General features: G+C 37.3%; 1 protein-coding gene across 2 annotated transcripts in view; it reads left to right on the top strand.

Moving 5' to 3' along the window:
* The window catches only part of LIN7A (lin-7 homolog A (C. elegans)), a 130,621-nt gene that overhangs the window by 84,238 nt on the left and 31,409 nt on the right, over nt 1–14,974 (top strand). Inside the window, exons 3-5 of one of the 2 annotated variants that reach the window (XR_001515730.1) lie at nt 4,318–4,389; nt 4,465–4,541; nt 7,230–7,439. Coding sequence is in view for 1 of the 2 variants with exons in the window: in XM_006774713.2 (XP_006774776.1) it covers nt 4,318–4,389; nt 7,230–7,439 (282 nt within the window). In the remaining variant the exon portion in view is untranslated. The remainder of the gene's footprint in view (nt 1–4,317; nt 4,390–4,464; nt 4,542–7,229; nt 7,440–14,974) is intronic. The other variant, XM_006774713.2, reaches the window with a different exon arrangement.

The following is a 14,974-nucleotide window of genomic DNA, read 5'->3' as shown; positions in this document are numbered from 1 at the left end:
ATAACCCATGGACACAGACAGTAGGGGGTGTGAGGGCATGTGCTGAGGGGTGGGAACAGCTGGAGAGAGGTCAATGGGGGAAAAAGGAGACATATGTAATGCTTTGAACAATAAATAATTTAAATTTTTAATAATGTATCAAAGGACACCCATTGTTTTTCATGTCTTAACCACCATAAATAATGCTGCAATGAACATAGGGGTTGGTAAGTCTTTACAAATGAATGTTTTCATATCTGGGGGTTATATACATCCAGAAGAGGGGTTGCTGGGTCATATGAAACTCTATTCTTAATTTTTTTGAGAAACCTTCATACTGTTTTCTATAGTGGTTTTCCAGTTTACATTCCTATCAGCAGTGAATAAGGGTTCCTTTTTCTCCACAACCTCTCCAACACTTGTCATTACTTGTCTTGTTGATAATAGGCATTCTAACAGGTGTGAAGTGATATCTCATTGTAGTTTTGATATGCATTTCTCCAGTAATTAGAGAATTTGAGTATCTTTTCATATATCTTCTTGAGAGAAGTGTTTGTTCAGGTCCTCTGCCCATTTTTATTGCATTGTTTGTTTGCTGTTGAGTTGTATGAGTTCTTTGTATATTTTGGATATTAACCCCTTGTTGAAGCTGTTGTTTGCAAATATCATCTCCCATTCAGTTGGTTGACATTTTGTGTTGTTGTTTTCTTTTGCTGTGCAAAAGCCTTTTAGTTTGATATAATTCCATTCATTTATTTTTGCCTTCACTTCCCTTGCCTTTTTGGGGTTAAATTCATAAAATGTTCTGCACAAGATCCATAAGTTTATTATCTATGTTTTCTTTCATGCAATTTACTGTTTCAGATCTTATATCTCAGCATTTGATCTATTTTGAATTAATTTTTGTACATGAGGACAAACAACAGTCTATTTCCATTCCAATTTTCCCAGCACCATTTAATGAAGTGGCTTTCTTTTCTTCATTTTATGTTTTTGGCTCCTTTATCAAAAATTATTTGCCCATACACATTATCCTATATAATCAAAGCCTTGCCGAAACCGGTTTGGTTCAGTGGATAGAGCGTTGGCCTGCGGACTGAAAGGCCCCGGGTTCGATTCTGGTCAAGGGCATGTACCTTGGTTGCGGGCATATTCCCAGTAGGAGATGTGCAGGAGGCAGCTGATTGATGTTTCTCTCTCATCGATGTTTCTAACTCTCTATCTCTCTCCCTTCCTCTCTGTAAAAAATCAATAAAACATATATTTTTTAAAAAAGCCTAATATGCTGTGTATGGTTGTCCGTTCAACCAATCAAAGCATGATATGCTAATGATATGCTAAGGCCACTCAACCGCTCGTTATGATGTGCACTGACCACCAGGGGGCAGATGCTTCAATCGTAGGTTAGCTTGCTGCTGGGGTCCGGCAGATCAGCACTGAGCAAGATGGGCCAAACACACCCTGGAGCCTTCCTGCGGTCCCTCCCCGGCTGGCCAACCTCCCGTGTCCTTCCCCAGCTCTGACCATGCATCAGTAGGGTCCCTCGGCCTGGCCTGCACCCTCTAGCAATCCAGGACTCCTCAGGGGATGTTGGAGAGCCGATTTTGGTCTGATCCCGCAAGCCAGGCCAAGGGACCCCACTGGTGCACTGGGCCTCCAGTCATGATATAGAACAGTTCCAATGCCCCCCTCCAAATTCCCCCATTCCTGGTAGTCAACTCATCTCCACTCCCAGCTTCTAGCAAATTTGGATCTGTTTCCCTATTATTTGCTTTTTTCCAGAGTATCATAAAAGCAAAATCATCATAGAGTATGTGTTGTTTTTTTTTTCACTTAGCAACATACATTTGAGATTTATCCCTACTGCTGCATATATAATAGTCTGTTCCTTTTTATTGCCTAGCGTTATTTTTCCATTGTATTAATTGATATACTTGCATTTGATTATTCATTCACAGTTGAAAGCTATCTGAGTTGTTTCCAGTTTGTGACAATGATAAATAAAGCTATTACAAGTGTTTACATCTCATTTTTTAATGAACATACACTTTTATTGTTTTGTTAATTACTGCCCGAGGATATTTTTTTTCCATTGCTATTCAGAGAGAGTGGACAAGAAGGAAGGAGGGGAATAGGGACAGAAGAGAGAGAGAAAACAACATGATGTGAGAGACACCTATCAATTGGTTGCCTCCTGCACGTACCCCAACCAGGGCCAAGGTTGGAACCTACAACCCGAGTACATGCTCTTGACACTCTAATGACATGACCATGGCTAATGAACATACATTTATATTTATCTTGAATAAGTAACTAGAAGTAGACAACTGAATCCTATAGTAAGTGCAGATTTAACTTTGTAGAAAACTGTTATCTTGTTTTTTCAAGTAGCTGTGCCATTTTCCATTCGACCAGCAATATTTGAGAGTTCTAGTTGTTCAACATTCTTGTACCTAAGTATTGTCAGTATTTTTTAAAAAACTAGACATTCTAATAAGTGTGTAGATATACCTAATTATGGTTTTAATATCAATTTTTCCCTAGCGATTATGTTGAGTATCTTTTCATATTAGCCACCCATATATCTTCCTTGATGACATGCCTATTCAAACACATTACCCAATTTTTAATCAGGTTGTTTTCTTATTATTGACTTTGGAGAGTTTATGTGTTCTGGATGTGAGACCTTTATCAGCTATGTGTTTTGCAATTATTTTCTCCCAGTCAATTTGTCTTTTTATTTTCTTAACAGTGTTTTTCAAAGAGTTAGTCTCTACCACCCTTTTACTAAACTACAATTTTAGTCTATCCATTTTTAGTTTCTAAGCTCTCAAGTTAACAATTCGCACCAATTCCTAATGAGCAAATTATAATATTTTGGAATCTTATGGAGATAGAAGATAAACAACTTTAAAGACAGCATGCTTCTATATACGATTTATTTGAATACTATAACAACCAGGAATTCTCTTGGCTGAAAGTAGCAAAAAGTCAAACTTTAGTGGCTTAAACATATAGGACTATTTTTGTTGTTGTTGTTGCAAGTTGAGAGAAATGTAGTTACTTGCCAGGATTCATTATATTTACACTTAGAACAAGAAGTAGAGAAGAGAAAAGAACAGAACTTGTACCAAGAGAGCAAAACTTTCCCAGAAGTCTCTCCGCTACTTTCAATTGAATTCTCATTGAACAGAACTGAGTCATAGAGCCAGGCAACGCTCAGCAAAGCCGATTGGGTTAGGAGGGCCTACCTAGTGTCTTCCTCACACAGCAACTTTTATTTATTTATTTTATTTATTTAATATATTTTTATTTCAGAGAAGGGAGAGGGAGAGAGAGAGAGAGATAGAAACATCAATGATGAGAGAACTGTTAATCTGCTGCCTCCTGCATGCCCCATACTGGGGACTGAGCCTGCAACCCAGGCATGTGACCTAACCAGGAATCGAACCAGTGACCTCTTGGTTCATGGGTCAATGCTCAACCAGTGAGCCACACCAGCCAGCCAATCAATTCTTCTTACGAAGTGTGGATGAACTTCATGTCCTAGGAGATTTCTTCCCAAAAGATCAGGGCCAAATAATGTAGAAAACATTAAATAATAATAATAATTGCCACAATTATATTAATGTAAGGCTTAAACATATATTGATTAGTCAGCATAACCTTTATGCTTTCTTCAACATCATTCTGCATCCAGATTCTACCCCCATTCTTACTATCTCATCTAAAAATGAATGGTAACTTGAGCCCATAGTTGGCATGTTGCTCTGTGTTATGAGTTTTAAGGACCTCTTACTTTACTTGTCTTTGTTCTGAATCCTTTTTTGTCTATGAATTCTGAGTGTGTCAAGAACATAACATACCTACCAACATGCAAAGAAAAGATAGTTATCCTGGTTTTGTGGAATATTGATTTGGAAAACTATTTTGAAAGTGTTACATAAATTCAAGAAGTATATTTTTATCAATATTTTACAGATAGAGCTATATATAATGGTAAAATATCTTTACCAACAAATTAATTTTTATAATATATAGAAGAAAAATAAATATGCATTTCTATATTTGATAAACATGGTCAGCCAAATTTAAAACCTATGAATAAAAGTGATTGCCTTGTCTGCCCCAAACTCCATCCTTTACCCCTTAGCCCCTGCCCTCCCCCCCAAAAAAAGAAGGATTTTTGGCCCAAGGCATCAGGATAATTGATTCAGATCTATTCCACTTTGTGATAGGGAACTTTTGTATTGCAATGAAAATGTATCATATTGTCTGCAATGAAAGAATTAATATTCTTAATGTTCTTACACATTTTTTTTTATGTGAACATTTCAGGTGTATCAATATATGCATGAAACGATAACTGTTAATGGCTGTCCCGAATTCCGTGCCAGGGCCACAGCAAAGGTAAGGCTTGAGTAACTTTAAAAATATACTTAACCCCAGTGATCTAGTAATTGATTGTGCGCGTGTGTGTTTCAGGTATTCTCGTGTGTACACTGTAAGAGAATTTAGACATCAGTGGCAGCCCAGAGTCTAGAACCAGTACTACTTCCCAGGTAAAAATCCTAATGGAAAATTGAACGTTTCTGCTGCTTCTGTAGCTTAAGAAAGGAGAATGATTTCATTAAACTCACTAAAAGTCCATTTGGCACAAGCAAATCTACTCACTCATTGTATGAAATACTTACTACTTGGTTTTCTAACACATTCCTCTGATCCAAAAAAACCTGTTCCCTATTCAGTGCAAGAAGATTTATTTGAACATGTCTAAAGGTCTGACTTAAATTAATCATTGAGAGAACTCACCTGATACCCAACAATGTAGGATCGTCCATGTATTCAGCTGGGCAGTGGGTAGCTGAAAGAATGTGATGCTGACCTAAAGGGAAGACCTGCCACCTTTTGTGGTAGTGACCACATTTGCTCTGTAAAAACTTAAATCCAGATACTACAGAGGCCCTACTAACGGAAATGTTCCAGCAATAGGATCAGGAAATTATCTGGAAAATAGACCATTAGGAAATGATAGTTAAAAACTAAAATCTCTAATGCAGTTCTTATTTTACAAATACAGAAATATTATAATACATACACACTTGCTTTTTAAAAGCTTTTTTGTTTTTAATAGTGTATAAGAAGTAAGAACTGGTGAAAACAATTAGAAGTTTTCATTTAATTTTTTTTTTGTGTGTTACATCATCTCTTGTTGGATTTTCCTCCTATAACTGAACACTATAGATTTGTCAGTGTATTTGTTTACTTTTGACCCAAACCAAAAGAGGATACTATTATCATTACATCATGCTTTGCTTGTACTGAAGTGGAACACACACAGAAAAAATGATCCCTCCATGGTTTAATTAAGAGGAAAGTGAATTATGTAGCGTTTTACCATTCTCATTTCTTATTCATGTAGAACAGCAGGATAGCAGCATAATGTTGCAATAGCACAATATTTTCTGGTTGTTTCTGGGCTGTCTGCATTGCATCCATGTCAGCCATTAAATCTATGCATGACGACAAGGTTTGCATGAGCAAATGCATGGAGCTGAAAACAAGCCATTATTTCCATATCATTCACTATCTTTCACTAAATGCAGACAGTAGCATAATGCTGAATTGATGCGATAATGCTGTGTGTGGAAAAGGATGTACAGTAGTTGCAAATCAATATTTTTATAGTGTTGAGTGAATCACTTTATAGAAGGCGTTGAATCAACTGTGCTTAAGAAAGGTTAATGGAGGTGGAAAATAAGCAGGCAGAGAATATTTTCTTGATAGAAACTACATCATTGCTTTAATTTTATTTCACTGAGGTGTCAGGACTAATGGTAAGTTGTTTCCTTCAACTTATTTTTAAAAATTAATAGTAATGAATTTTAAAATACAATAATATCCATATTATATGATATTTTTACAGCTAGGTATAAAACCATAGACCAGTGGTCAGCAAACTGCGGCTCACAAGCCACATGCGGCTCTTTGGCCACTTGAGTGTGGCCACAAAGTTTCAATCGCACTGTACGTGAATGGCCACAAGTGGTATTTTGTGGAAGAACCACACTCAAGGGGCCGCAGTTTGCCGACCACTGCCATAGAATTTTCATTGTGCCTACATTGCTACAGTAGTTGAAATATTAATGTAAAATGTCAGGGGGGAAAGAAGTCCTCTGTGCCAGAGAAGAGGACCTCTAAAAATAATCCTATATAATAAATGGCTAATATGCAAATCGACCGAATGGCAGACCCACCAGTCACTATGACATGCACTGACCACCAGGGGGCAGACGCTCAATGCAAGAGCTGCCCCCTAGTGGTCAGTGGACTCCTACAGGGAGAGCGCCACTCAGTGAGACGCCAGGCTCAAGGCTGGTGAGTGCAGTGGTGGTGGTGGGATCCTCTTTCACCTCCGTGGCAGTGCTGAGGATGTCCGACTGACCGCTTAGGCCCTCTCCCTGCAGGTCTAAGCCATCAGTCGGACATCCCCTGAGGGCTCCTGGACTGCGAGAGGGCATAGGCTGTGCTGAGGGGTCCCCCTCCCCTGAGTACACAAATTTCTTTCACCGAGCCTCTAGTATGAAATATTGATGTGAAATAATAATATGTTTGAGTCTATTATTTCATTACAGCTTTTATTTTTTTTAGATATCCCCCCAAAAACACAAAAACACCAAATTTGCTAAGGCAAAATTATAGATATATTTACCAGCTTTATACATATAAGTGCTCCTCAGTGTATTGAACAAATATTTATGTAGCGTTTTACAATTCTCATTTATTAATTAATACTTATTAAGATTTGTGTGCAAGCACCAGCTTAGACTGTGTGTCATACAAAGAAGTGTAAGCCACAAACTCTGCCCTTCAGGTGCCCATAGTCACCATACATACATAACAATTATAGTACATGTGCCATACGTAGGTAGCATATGGACCAATCCTATTTTGAGTGCAAGAATAGGAGGAATTCCATATGAGGTAATTGGGAAAGATATGTCTGTAGAAGGGAAATGATTATCATTATGGATAATGTCTAGAAAGCTGGAAATAGCTGAACTTGGCTTTACCAAGAGAAAGGAATCATAAATGACATCTAAATGAAGAACACCCCTCCGTTTTGTGCTCTTTCCTTCACAGGAAAAATGCTATGAAAATATGAGGAGTTGCCTGACCTCCCCACTGCAAAGCACAGGATTAGCCTCCCTTCCCTCCTTCTACTACCAAATTACCATCTTGTCTTTCAGGCAACAGTCGCAGCTTTTGCTGCTAGTGAAGGCCACTCGCACCCTCGGGTAGTCGAACTGCCAAAGACTGATGAAGGCCTTGGTTTTAACGTGATGGGAGGAAAGGAGCAAAATTCTCCCATTTATATCTCTCGCATCATTCCTGGAGGGGTGGCCGAAAGACACGGAGGCCTCAAAAGAGGAGACCAGCTGCTATCAGTGAATGGAGTGGTATGTTCATAACATAACCAGAAGTTTTCTCCTTAAGCACATTGTCTTTCCCCCTACCCCCTGCCCCTGCTGTTACTGAAGTTAGTGTTGATACCCTGGAACAAATCATAATTTTGTGTCCAATCAGCTTTCTAAACTAGCAAAAACAGTAATTTCACAGTTTTTATGTCTCATTTCATTTTGCCCAGATGTGATCATCCCAACTGGTAGAATTTCTCCCATATTTACTTTAATTGAATTAATGGTTAGAAGAACATAATAATTTCCAGACACTCTTTATTCAATTTACTATAAACAAATACATTTGAAAAATAAAGATAAAACTCTTCACCCTATATATATTTTATTTTAATTAAAGAGGAAGGATAATTTTCATATGCATAATAATATATATGGAAAATGGCAATGCACAGGTAATTCTTTAAGCCAAGTGTGCAACAATAGTATAATAAAAATACGTTAGCTTCTGAATGTTTGTTTATATTATCTATTATTTCATATATTTATTTATTTATTTTCACATGAAGTGGGAATAAACTAAAGTAAGTAACATTTTAAAGTAAAAGCAGGAACATACATTTTTTCCATAACCTCATATCCTTTGGATGCCATCACTTCCACATGTAATAATGAGTTGCCAAAGAAATAGCTTACTCTAAAATGAATAATTTTATCCCCATAACTTCTACCTACATCAAAAACAAATAACCTAAAAGTACACATTTCAGAAGTATAAATAGGAACATGTCAATTGTTACCTTTCTATTAATCTAAGATCTTTTTCTTAAGAATTTAAGATTTTAATAAATAAAATAGATTTGTGTGCTTTTTTGTGGACAGATGATTTCTGCTTAGACTACCTAAAATAAAATTCATTTTAAAATGTAATATTTTATTGGTAACTGGAGAAATTGTTTCTGTACTTATCTTGTGTTTTATTTCTTTTTTATTTTTAGCCTGACTAGTAGTTTTATAGAACCCAAAACCATTCAACTCTGCTGGTCTCTGATGTGCTTCAAAATCATCAACCCATGAATATTTTATGTCATTTCAGCATTTGAATTCTAAAATTACCATTTCATTTACTTTGCTCTATGTAACAATGCTTTGGGATGAGCTTTTTATTGACCTGTAGATAACTGTGACTTTTTCAAAGCTTGTTTCAACTGATAATTTTAGAGTCAAACTCCAGTAGACTACTCCAGAGCTTGGTCATGTAACTATGTCACAAAGTAATTAATCTGTGCCTCAGTGTATGAATTTATAATTTCTCTGAATGTATTGGGTAGATAAAAAGAAAGTATAGATTTTAAAACATGAAAAGTACAAAAAGGGACCAAAAATAGATTAATAGTAACTGTAATTATATAGAGCAATAATAAATACATATGAAATCACTTTAATAGGTAGCTGACTTCTATCAGTCAAGGTGAGCTAAAAAGTTTTTATTTAACCCATACAATTGCAGTGAACACATCTGTAGGCTTTTAATAATTATTCATCCATTTCTGGCAAGGACCAGGTGGGAGGCTTTAAGTGGTGGTGGTGGGTGAGGGGATTGGAGGAATGAAATCAGACACATAAGACTCTACCACCCAAAATCTATATGATTAAATTAATGTCCCCTAAACTTGAATTTCCTAGTATGGATAAGGGGAGTAGTGACTTGAGGGGTGCTGATGAAGATTAAATTACGACAAAATGTCCGTTGAGAGGTGTCCAGTGATCATTTGGTCGCACACATCTTTGATAGATAAGGGTGGTTACTAACGCAGGTTGAAGCACTTTAGCAATCCTCCTATTATCATCCTAATGCTAATTATGTTAAAAGTAAGCCTTAAACCAACTTCTGCTAAACTTACAGGCATATTTTAGCAAACATTTATTAGCAAAAAAAGCCTAATAGATTCATGCAACCTCTTCCGTAAGTTTGGTGAAATCGTAGGAAGTTTAATGCCACTAATTTTGCCAATGAGAGCATGCACTTCTGCCATATTTTTGCTAATAAGCAAAACATAATTTGTTCATTGAAATAGGTAAAACAAATGCTTTTATAGTAGCCAACCTCTAAAGTGTTGCCTTTCTGATATAATGCTTTCTGACCACCTTGGATTGGTTAAAAAAGCTTCTAAATTTGGAGTTTAAGATATTGCACTTCCATATAATCAAACTATATATTATAAATGATCTTTTTAAAAATATTTAAAAGTAAGTTATATACATTTTAACAGTGTCTAATATTTATCAGATGTTCATCAAGAGGTACTTTTCCTTCTGTCAATGCAAAACTGCACGACTCAGTGGTCTTCCCATAGTCACACAAAGGAAGAGTGGTTAATCCAAGGCAAAGTTCCATTTAGCATGCTTGATAATGAGTCACTAATTTCACCAATGAGAATGCACTTCTGCCATATTTTTACTAATAACACCAATCTAGGAGTCTTTTAATATAAATAATTCCAATCAAACAGAAATATTTAATGAAAAAAATTTACTCTGTATTGAAAGGGCCAAAGAAAAAAAAGAGAGAAAATATTAGCAAATGGTCAAATTATTACTATTTACACTTAAAATAAAGAACCATTTGGGGAAATTAATATGGAAGATTTTTCAGAACATGCCATTCTAAACTGAGAGCACATTCTGGAACAGCATGATTTAGAGGGCTGACGCAAACGTTAACCGCTTCAGGACCCTAGGGGAAATTTCCTAACGCCCTACTTAGAAAGTTAAGAAATTATTCCATAGATCTTTAAACATCTGAAAAGATAAAGCATCTTAGAAGTCAAAAAGAAGGAAACTCATACCAGCTCAGCTTTCATTAGGAGAATTTTTTTTTTTTTACTATCCCTGAGCTCCAAACGAAATTTCCTATGAGATTTTTACTAATGAGACATTGAATCATCTAATGCATTTTTATAGAAAATGCAGAGGCCTTTTGTGTATGGCTGCTGCTAAAGTCAACTCTCAGTAAAAACTTAGAGCTGAATTCTCAATAAAAATTTAACATTAACAGGAAGTGAAAATGTGACAGATAGAATTTACAGCTACTTAATGATCTCCTGTTCACCCTTTTATGCCCAAGTATTTCATCAACAATTTTGAGAAAAGACTAAAGGATTTTTTTATAAAGGCAACAGCTGAGGTGGAGCCAGTAACTACATTTAGTGATAGAGTCCAGATATAAAAAATCTCAATAGCATGGCACAGTAGGCCTAATTGCTTAAGAATCTACATAAAGTCCTGCTCCTACACCCAGAAAACTAGCTACCTATGTGCAGAATTAAGGAGAAATGGCTAAACATCATAACCTGGAAAAAAGACAAAATGCCTGGGAGATTTTCATTGATTTTAAGAAAAATATGAGGCAAGATGGGAAAAACAAAAACATTTTAATGTGCTGTAGGGGCCATGACTACAAATATTGTGCACAGATATGAGATATTAGTCTAGCTCTTGAACATGCTGTTCAGCTCATAGCTCATTGTGCTACCCAATCCTGGTTCCATGCTTATGAAGAACAGTAAGCTAGTTCAGAAATGGGCAGTCCTGCATATGATGAACATGTTAAAAAAGGACTTGAGCTGTTTAGGACAGAGAAGAAAACATCAAGGGAGTGATGGCTGTCTTCAGGCTTACTCCACCGTGTGAGGCACCAGATGGCAGAGCCAAGACCAGTGGGTAAGTCACAAGGAAGGCAGATTTCAGCTTATTAGAACAGAGCTTTTAGACACTTAGAGCTCTATAAATATGGAAAGACTGAATCATGAAATAGTATGTGTCCTTCATTTAATGTTTTATTCAGAGATTAGAAGACCACTGGCAAGAATATTTCAAAATTTGTGCACTGTGTAGAGCTAGAACAGTTGGCCCAAAGTCCATTCTAACCCTGTGACTCTGATTCTGTGTCTTCAGATGAGATTTTGTCGATACTGCCATCTATTCCTACACATTCACACACATACACACATCTCCTTATACAGGTAAGCAGGCTCCACCTAGTCTCTATGCACACAACTGAGACATTTTTCCTGAACAGAAAATAGAAAGGGTATAAATATACTACAGTATAATACCTATTATATTTTTTATTTACTTAGTACTCTAACTGGAGAAAGCCTTAACGAATCAACCTGCATGTGATATCCTACTGGCACCGAGGGAAAAAGGGCAGTTGGGAAGCAGGAAGCAGAGGACCAAAAGATAAAATAAAATCACAAGAACTTTAAAAATATGTCATAGAGAAAGGAGGCCTTCATTAGCATCTGAAATCCAAGCACCATTGGTAGGAAAATTGCAGTTAAATTCACCCAGCTCTGTAGTTAATCCTAAATAAAGCCATCGATACAGTGTATGCACAGTGCTAATTGATTTTTAAGCATAACAGATGAGTGAGCAAAAATTTAGGGATGGAACAGAATAAATTGTTTTCCTGGAATCTGGCGTTTTTCCATTTTATAAATATCTATGCCAAGTTAAGAGTGAGTACTCACAGCTCAAATTATTTATGCAGGAAGACTGTCAGGTGTGGAATGAAGATGGAAAAAAAACTTAAAACTCTGGATTTGAGTGCTATGAAGCTACAACACATCAAGAGGAAATGTGTATGAAAAATCTTATTTCTCTTTTATCTAAACAAAGAGAAAAACACAAATCATGTTTTTTAAATTGCTCTGAAATACTGTAAGATTTCTGTGAAAATGTAAGCTCCATTTTAAAATGCCTGCAGTAATTTTTTTTGTTCATTGCCTTGTCTTTAGTCTTAGAACAGTCCCTGAATGTAGTGGAAGCACCATATGCATTTTTTAAAACTCAGGGCACTACTGTAAGCACTTTACATAATGAATTTATTATTCCCCCATAATGATCTTTTGTGGTAGGTGCTATTATTGGCTCTCTCATTTTACAGATGAGGAAACTAAGGAAGAGAGAGACCAAGTAACTTGTCAAGGTCACACAGCTTCTGAATAACAGCTGGAAATTCTAACCCAGGCAGTCTGGCTTTATTCATAATAATTGAAGGGTAAATAAGTATCTTAGTCATTGCTAAATTAGTATTTTCATATATGGTATAGAAAAGATCAGGGTGTCTTCATCTTTATAGGTTTGCATAAGAGCATTTTTGGTGGGGAGAGGGTCTATTGTTTTTCTCAAATTCTCATAAGAGGCTATGACCTTTAAAAAGTTGAGAACTAGTTTTAAAAATAGTCACATCTTGAGAAAAGGAGATTATTTGAATCCAAATGGCTCAGAATAAGGAGAGGGCATGACGATTGAATTGTTCCATACCTGCCTAACTCATCACTCCACTTTGTGCCAGGAACGAGGGTGTGGCCTGAACAGCCAGGTAGCCCTGATGCACGCTCACACTCCAGGTCCATAACTTAGAGGGGAGCACAGGCAGGCATAAAGAGGGGGAAGGCAGAGCCTCAGCCCTGGGCTGCCCCAGAGGCCTGGATTGAGCACACCCCCCTCAGTTCTAGGCTAAGGCCTCAAGTAGAGCTATTCTCACATTCTCTCTCTGCCTAGGAGTCATTTCCAGATTCTTTACCTTTTTTGGCATCTGAGTGGGAGACTTGGGGGTTATAATTAAATAGACGTGAAGACTGGAATTTCAGGTAAATGTTGAACATTTTTGTTCATTGAATGGCATCATGTGATACTCCATTCACAATTGTGAAGGAGCCAAGACAAGTACAATTAGGTTGTTTTATTTCATTCACCTTTGGAATGGCACAAACAAGGCAGCGTAATCCAGTATATTTTGCAACACTAAGCAGGTGGTATTGAGTCCCCTTCATTCTGGGTTGGCTCATGACAAGAGTCCTTTTCATTTAAAAAGTGGAACAGGGAGAGATTGTGCTATCCTAAAAGAACAAGTAACAAGAGCTCGCCGGCCAAAAGTGCTACATTCTCACCCTGTGATTTCAGCTGCAGGAATGAGCACCAGGTATATTACTTCTCAGATTAGCTCTCAGACACTGTTAGACCAACTTGAGCTTTGAGCAATACCCTGAGATTGTGTTGATAAAATTGATTGAAAAATGTATCAGTGTAAGAACACACTCACATCTTGCCAGTGTAAAAGGACAAATCTCGATGCTAGACAGCATTCCCGCACATGGGGTCAGACTGGCCTAAATCTCCATTTAGGTTGCTGATAGTAGATATTTGATTACTCAATTTAGTTGCTGGTGCAGTCTTTTTCATAGTTATTACCATCATTTTCTTACCATTTGTTGTTTGTGTTTTCCTCATTTTGTGCTATTTTCACAATGTTTTTTGTTCATTCAACAATTATTTGTAGAGCAATTATTATGTGATAGCTGCTGAGCTAAGCCCTGGGTATAGATGGTGAACAAAACAGAAAAGGTTACAATCCTCTTGGAACTTTTTGCCTGGTAGAAGGTAAGAAAATGATGATGGTAATAATAAGTATATGCATGTAAGTGTATATGTAACTGGTGATATACCCACCCTGTGTCCCACCCTAAAGGAAATCCCCACGGTGATTCAGTTCAGTTCAGTTCTACATTGGTCAAAGTAATGGGATTTTTACTCCTCATGTGTATTAAGTTTCTTATGGCTGTTGTGACAAATTACCACAAACTGGGCTTAAACAATAAAAAACAAATGTTCTCTCTCAGCTCCGGAGGCCAGATGTCAGAAATCAGAGTGACCCAGACCCAAGGTGAGCGGGACTCTGCTCCCTCCAAAGGCTCCCGAGGAGACTCTTTCTTGCTCCTTCCAGCCACTAGTGGCTGCCTGTGCTCCTTGACTTGTGGCTGCCTCACTCATATCTCTGCCTCCACGGGAGCATTACCTTCTCTTCTGTGTGAAACGTTCCTCATCTTCCCTCTTGTGGGCACCCTTGTGATTGCATTTAGGGCCCACCAAGATAATGCAGAATAATATCCTCAAAAGCCTTAACTTAATCACATCCGCAAAGACTCTTTTTCCATATAAGGCAACAATTACGGTTCCAGGGAATAAGTTTGATGTCTTTGAGGGCCATAACCCAGCCTTCTACAATGTTTTTATATCCTAAATCCAGAGGGCGTACAAGTGTCCAGGGGGACCAGTTGTCCACAGTTCCTGGGCACATGGTTTTCCACTGTAAGGATAGCATGTGCTGAGTATTTCCACCTACTCCAGGTTCTGACAATGCAAGTTCCTTCTTCCCTCCAACTTTGGGTACTTTTATCTTTCTAGTCAATGAAGCCCCTCAGCCTCATCTTCTTCCTTCCCCCAACCCCAACCCTGTCTAGTCTTTGGATGGTGAAAATATGAAAACATTTCTTTCTACCTTACAGCTAAAGGCTTTCAACTAATTTTGAGCCTTTTTGTTGTTGTTGTTGTTGTTCCAGGTGTGGGCTGAAAGAAGCAATGAGGGAGGGGAAATACACAAAGAATACAAATTTATACTTCAGGATGTAACACTGCCATATAATTCAATGCTATGACAACTGTTAAAGGGGAAGAGGGAGAAGAAAATAAGGTGTTATGTAAAAGAGTAAGAGGCACTCCATTAACGG

Source organism: Myotis davidii, unplaced genomic scaffold, assembly GCF_000327345.1.
Source record: "Myotis davidii unplaced genomic scaffold, ASM32734v1 scaffold26, whole genome shotgun sequence".
Taxonomy (NCBI): domain Eukaryota; kingdom Metazoa; phylum Chordata; class Mammalia; order Chiroptera; family Vespertilionidae; genus Myotis; species Myotis davidii.
The sequence above is the reverse complement of the archived record's forward strand: the minus strand, read 5'-3'. Positions and strand labels throughout refer to the sequence as shown.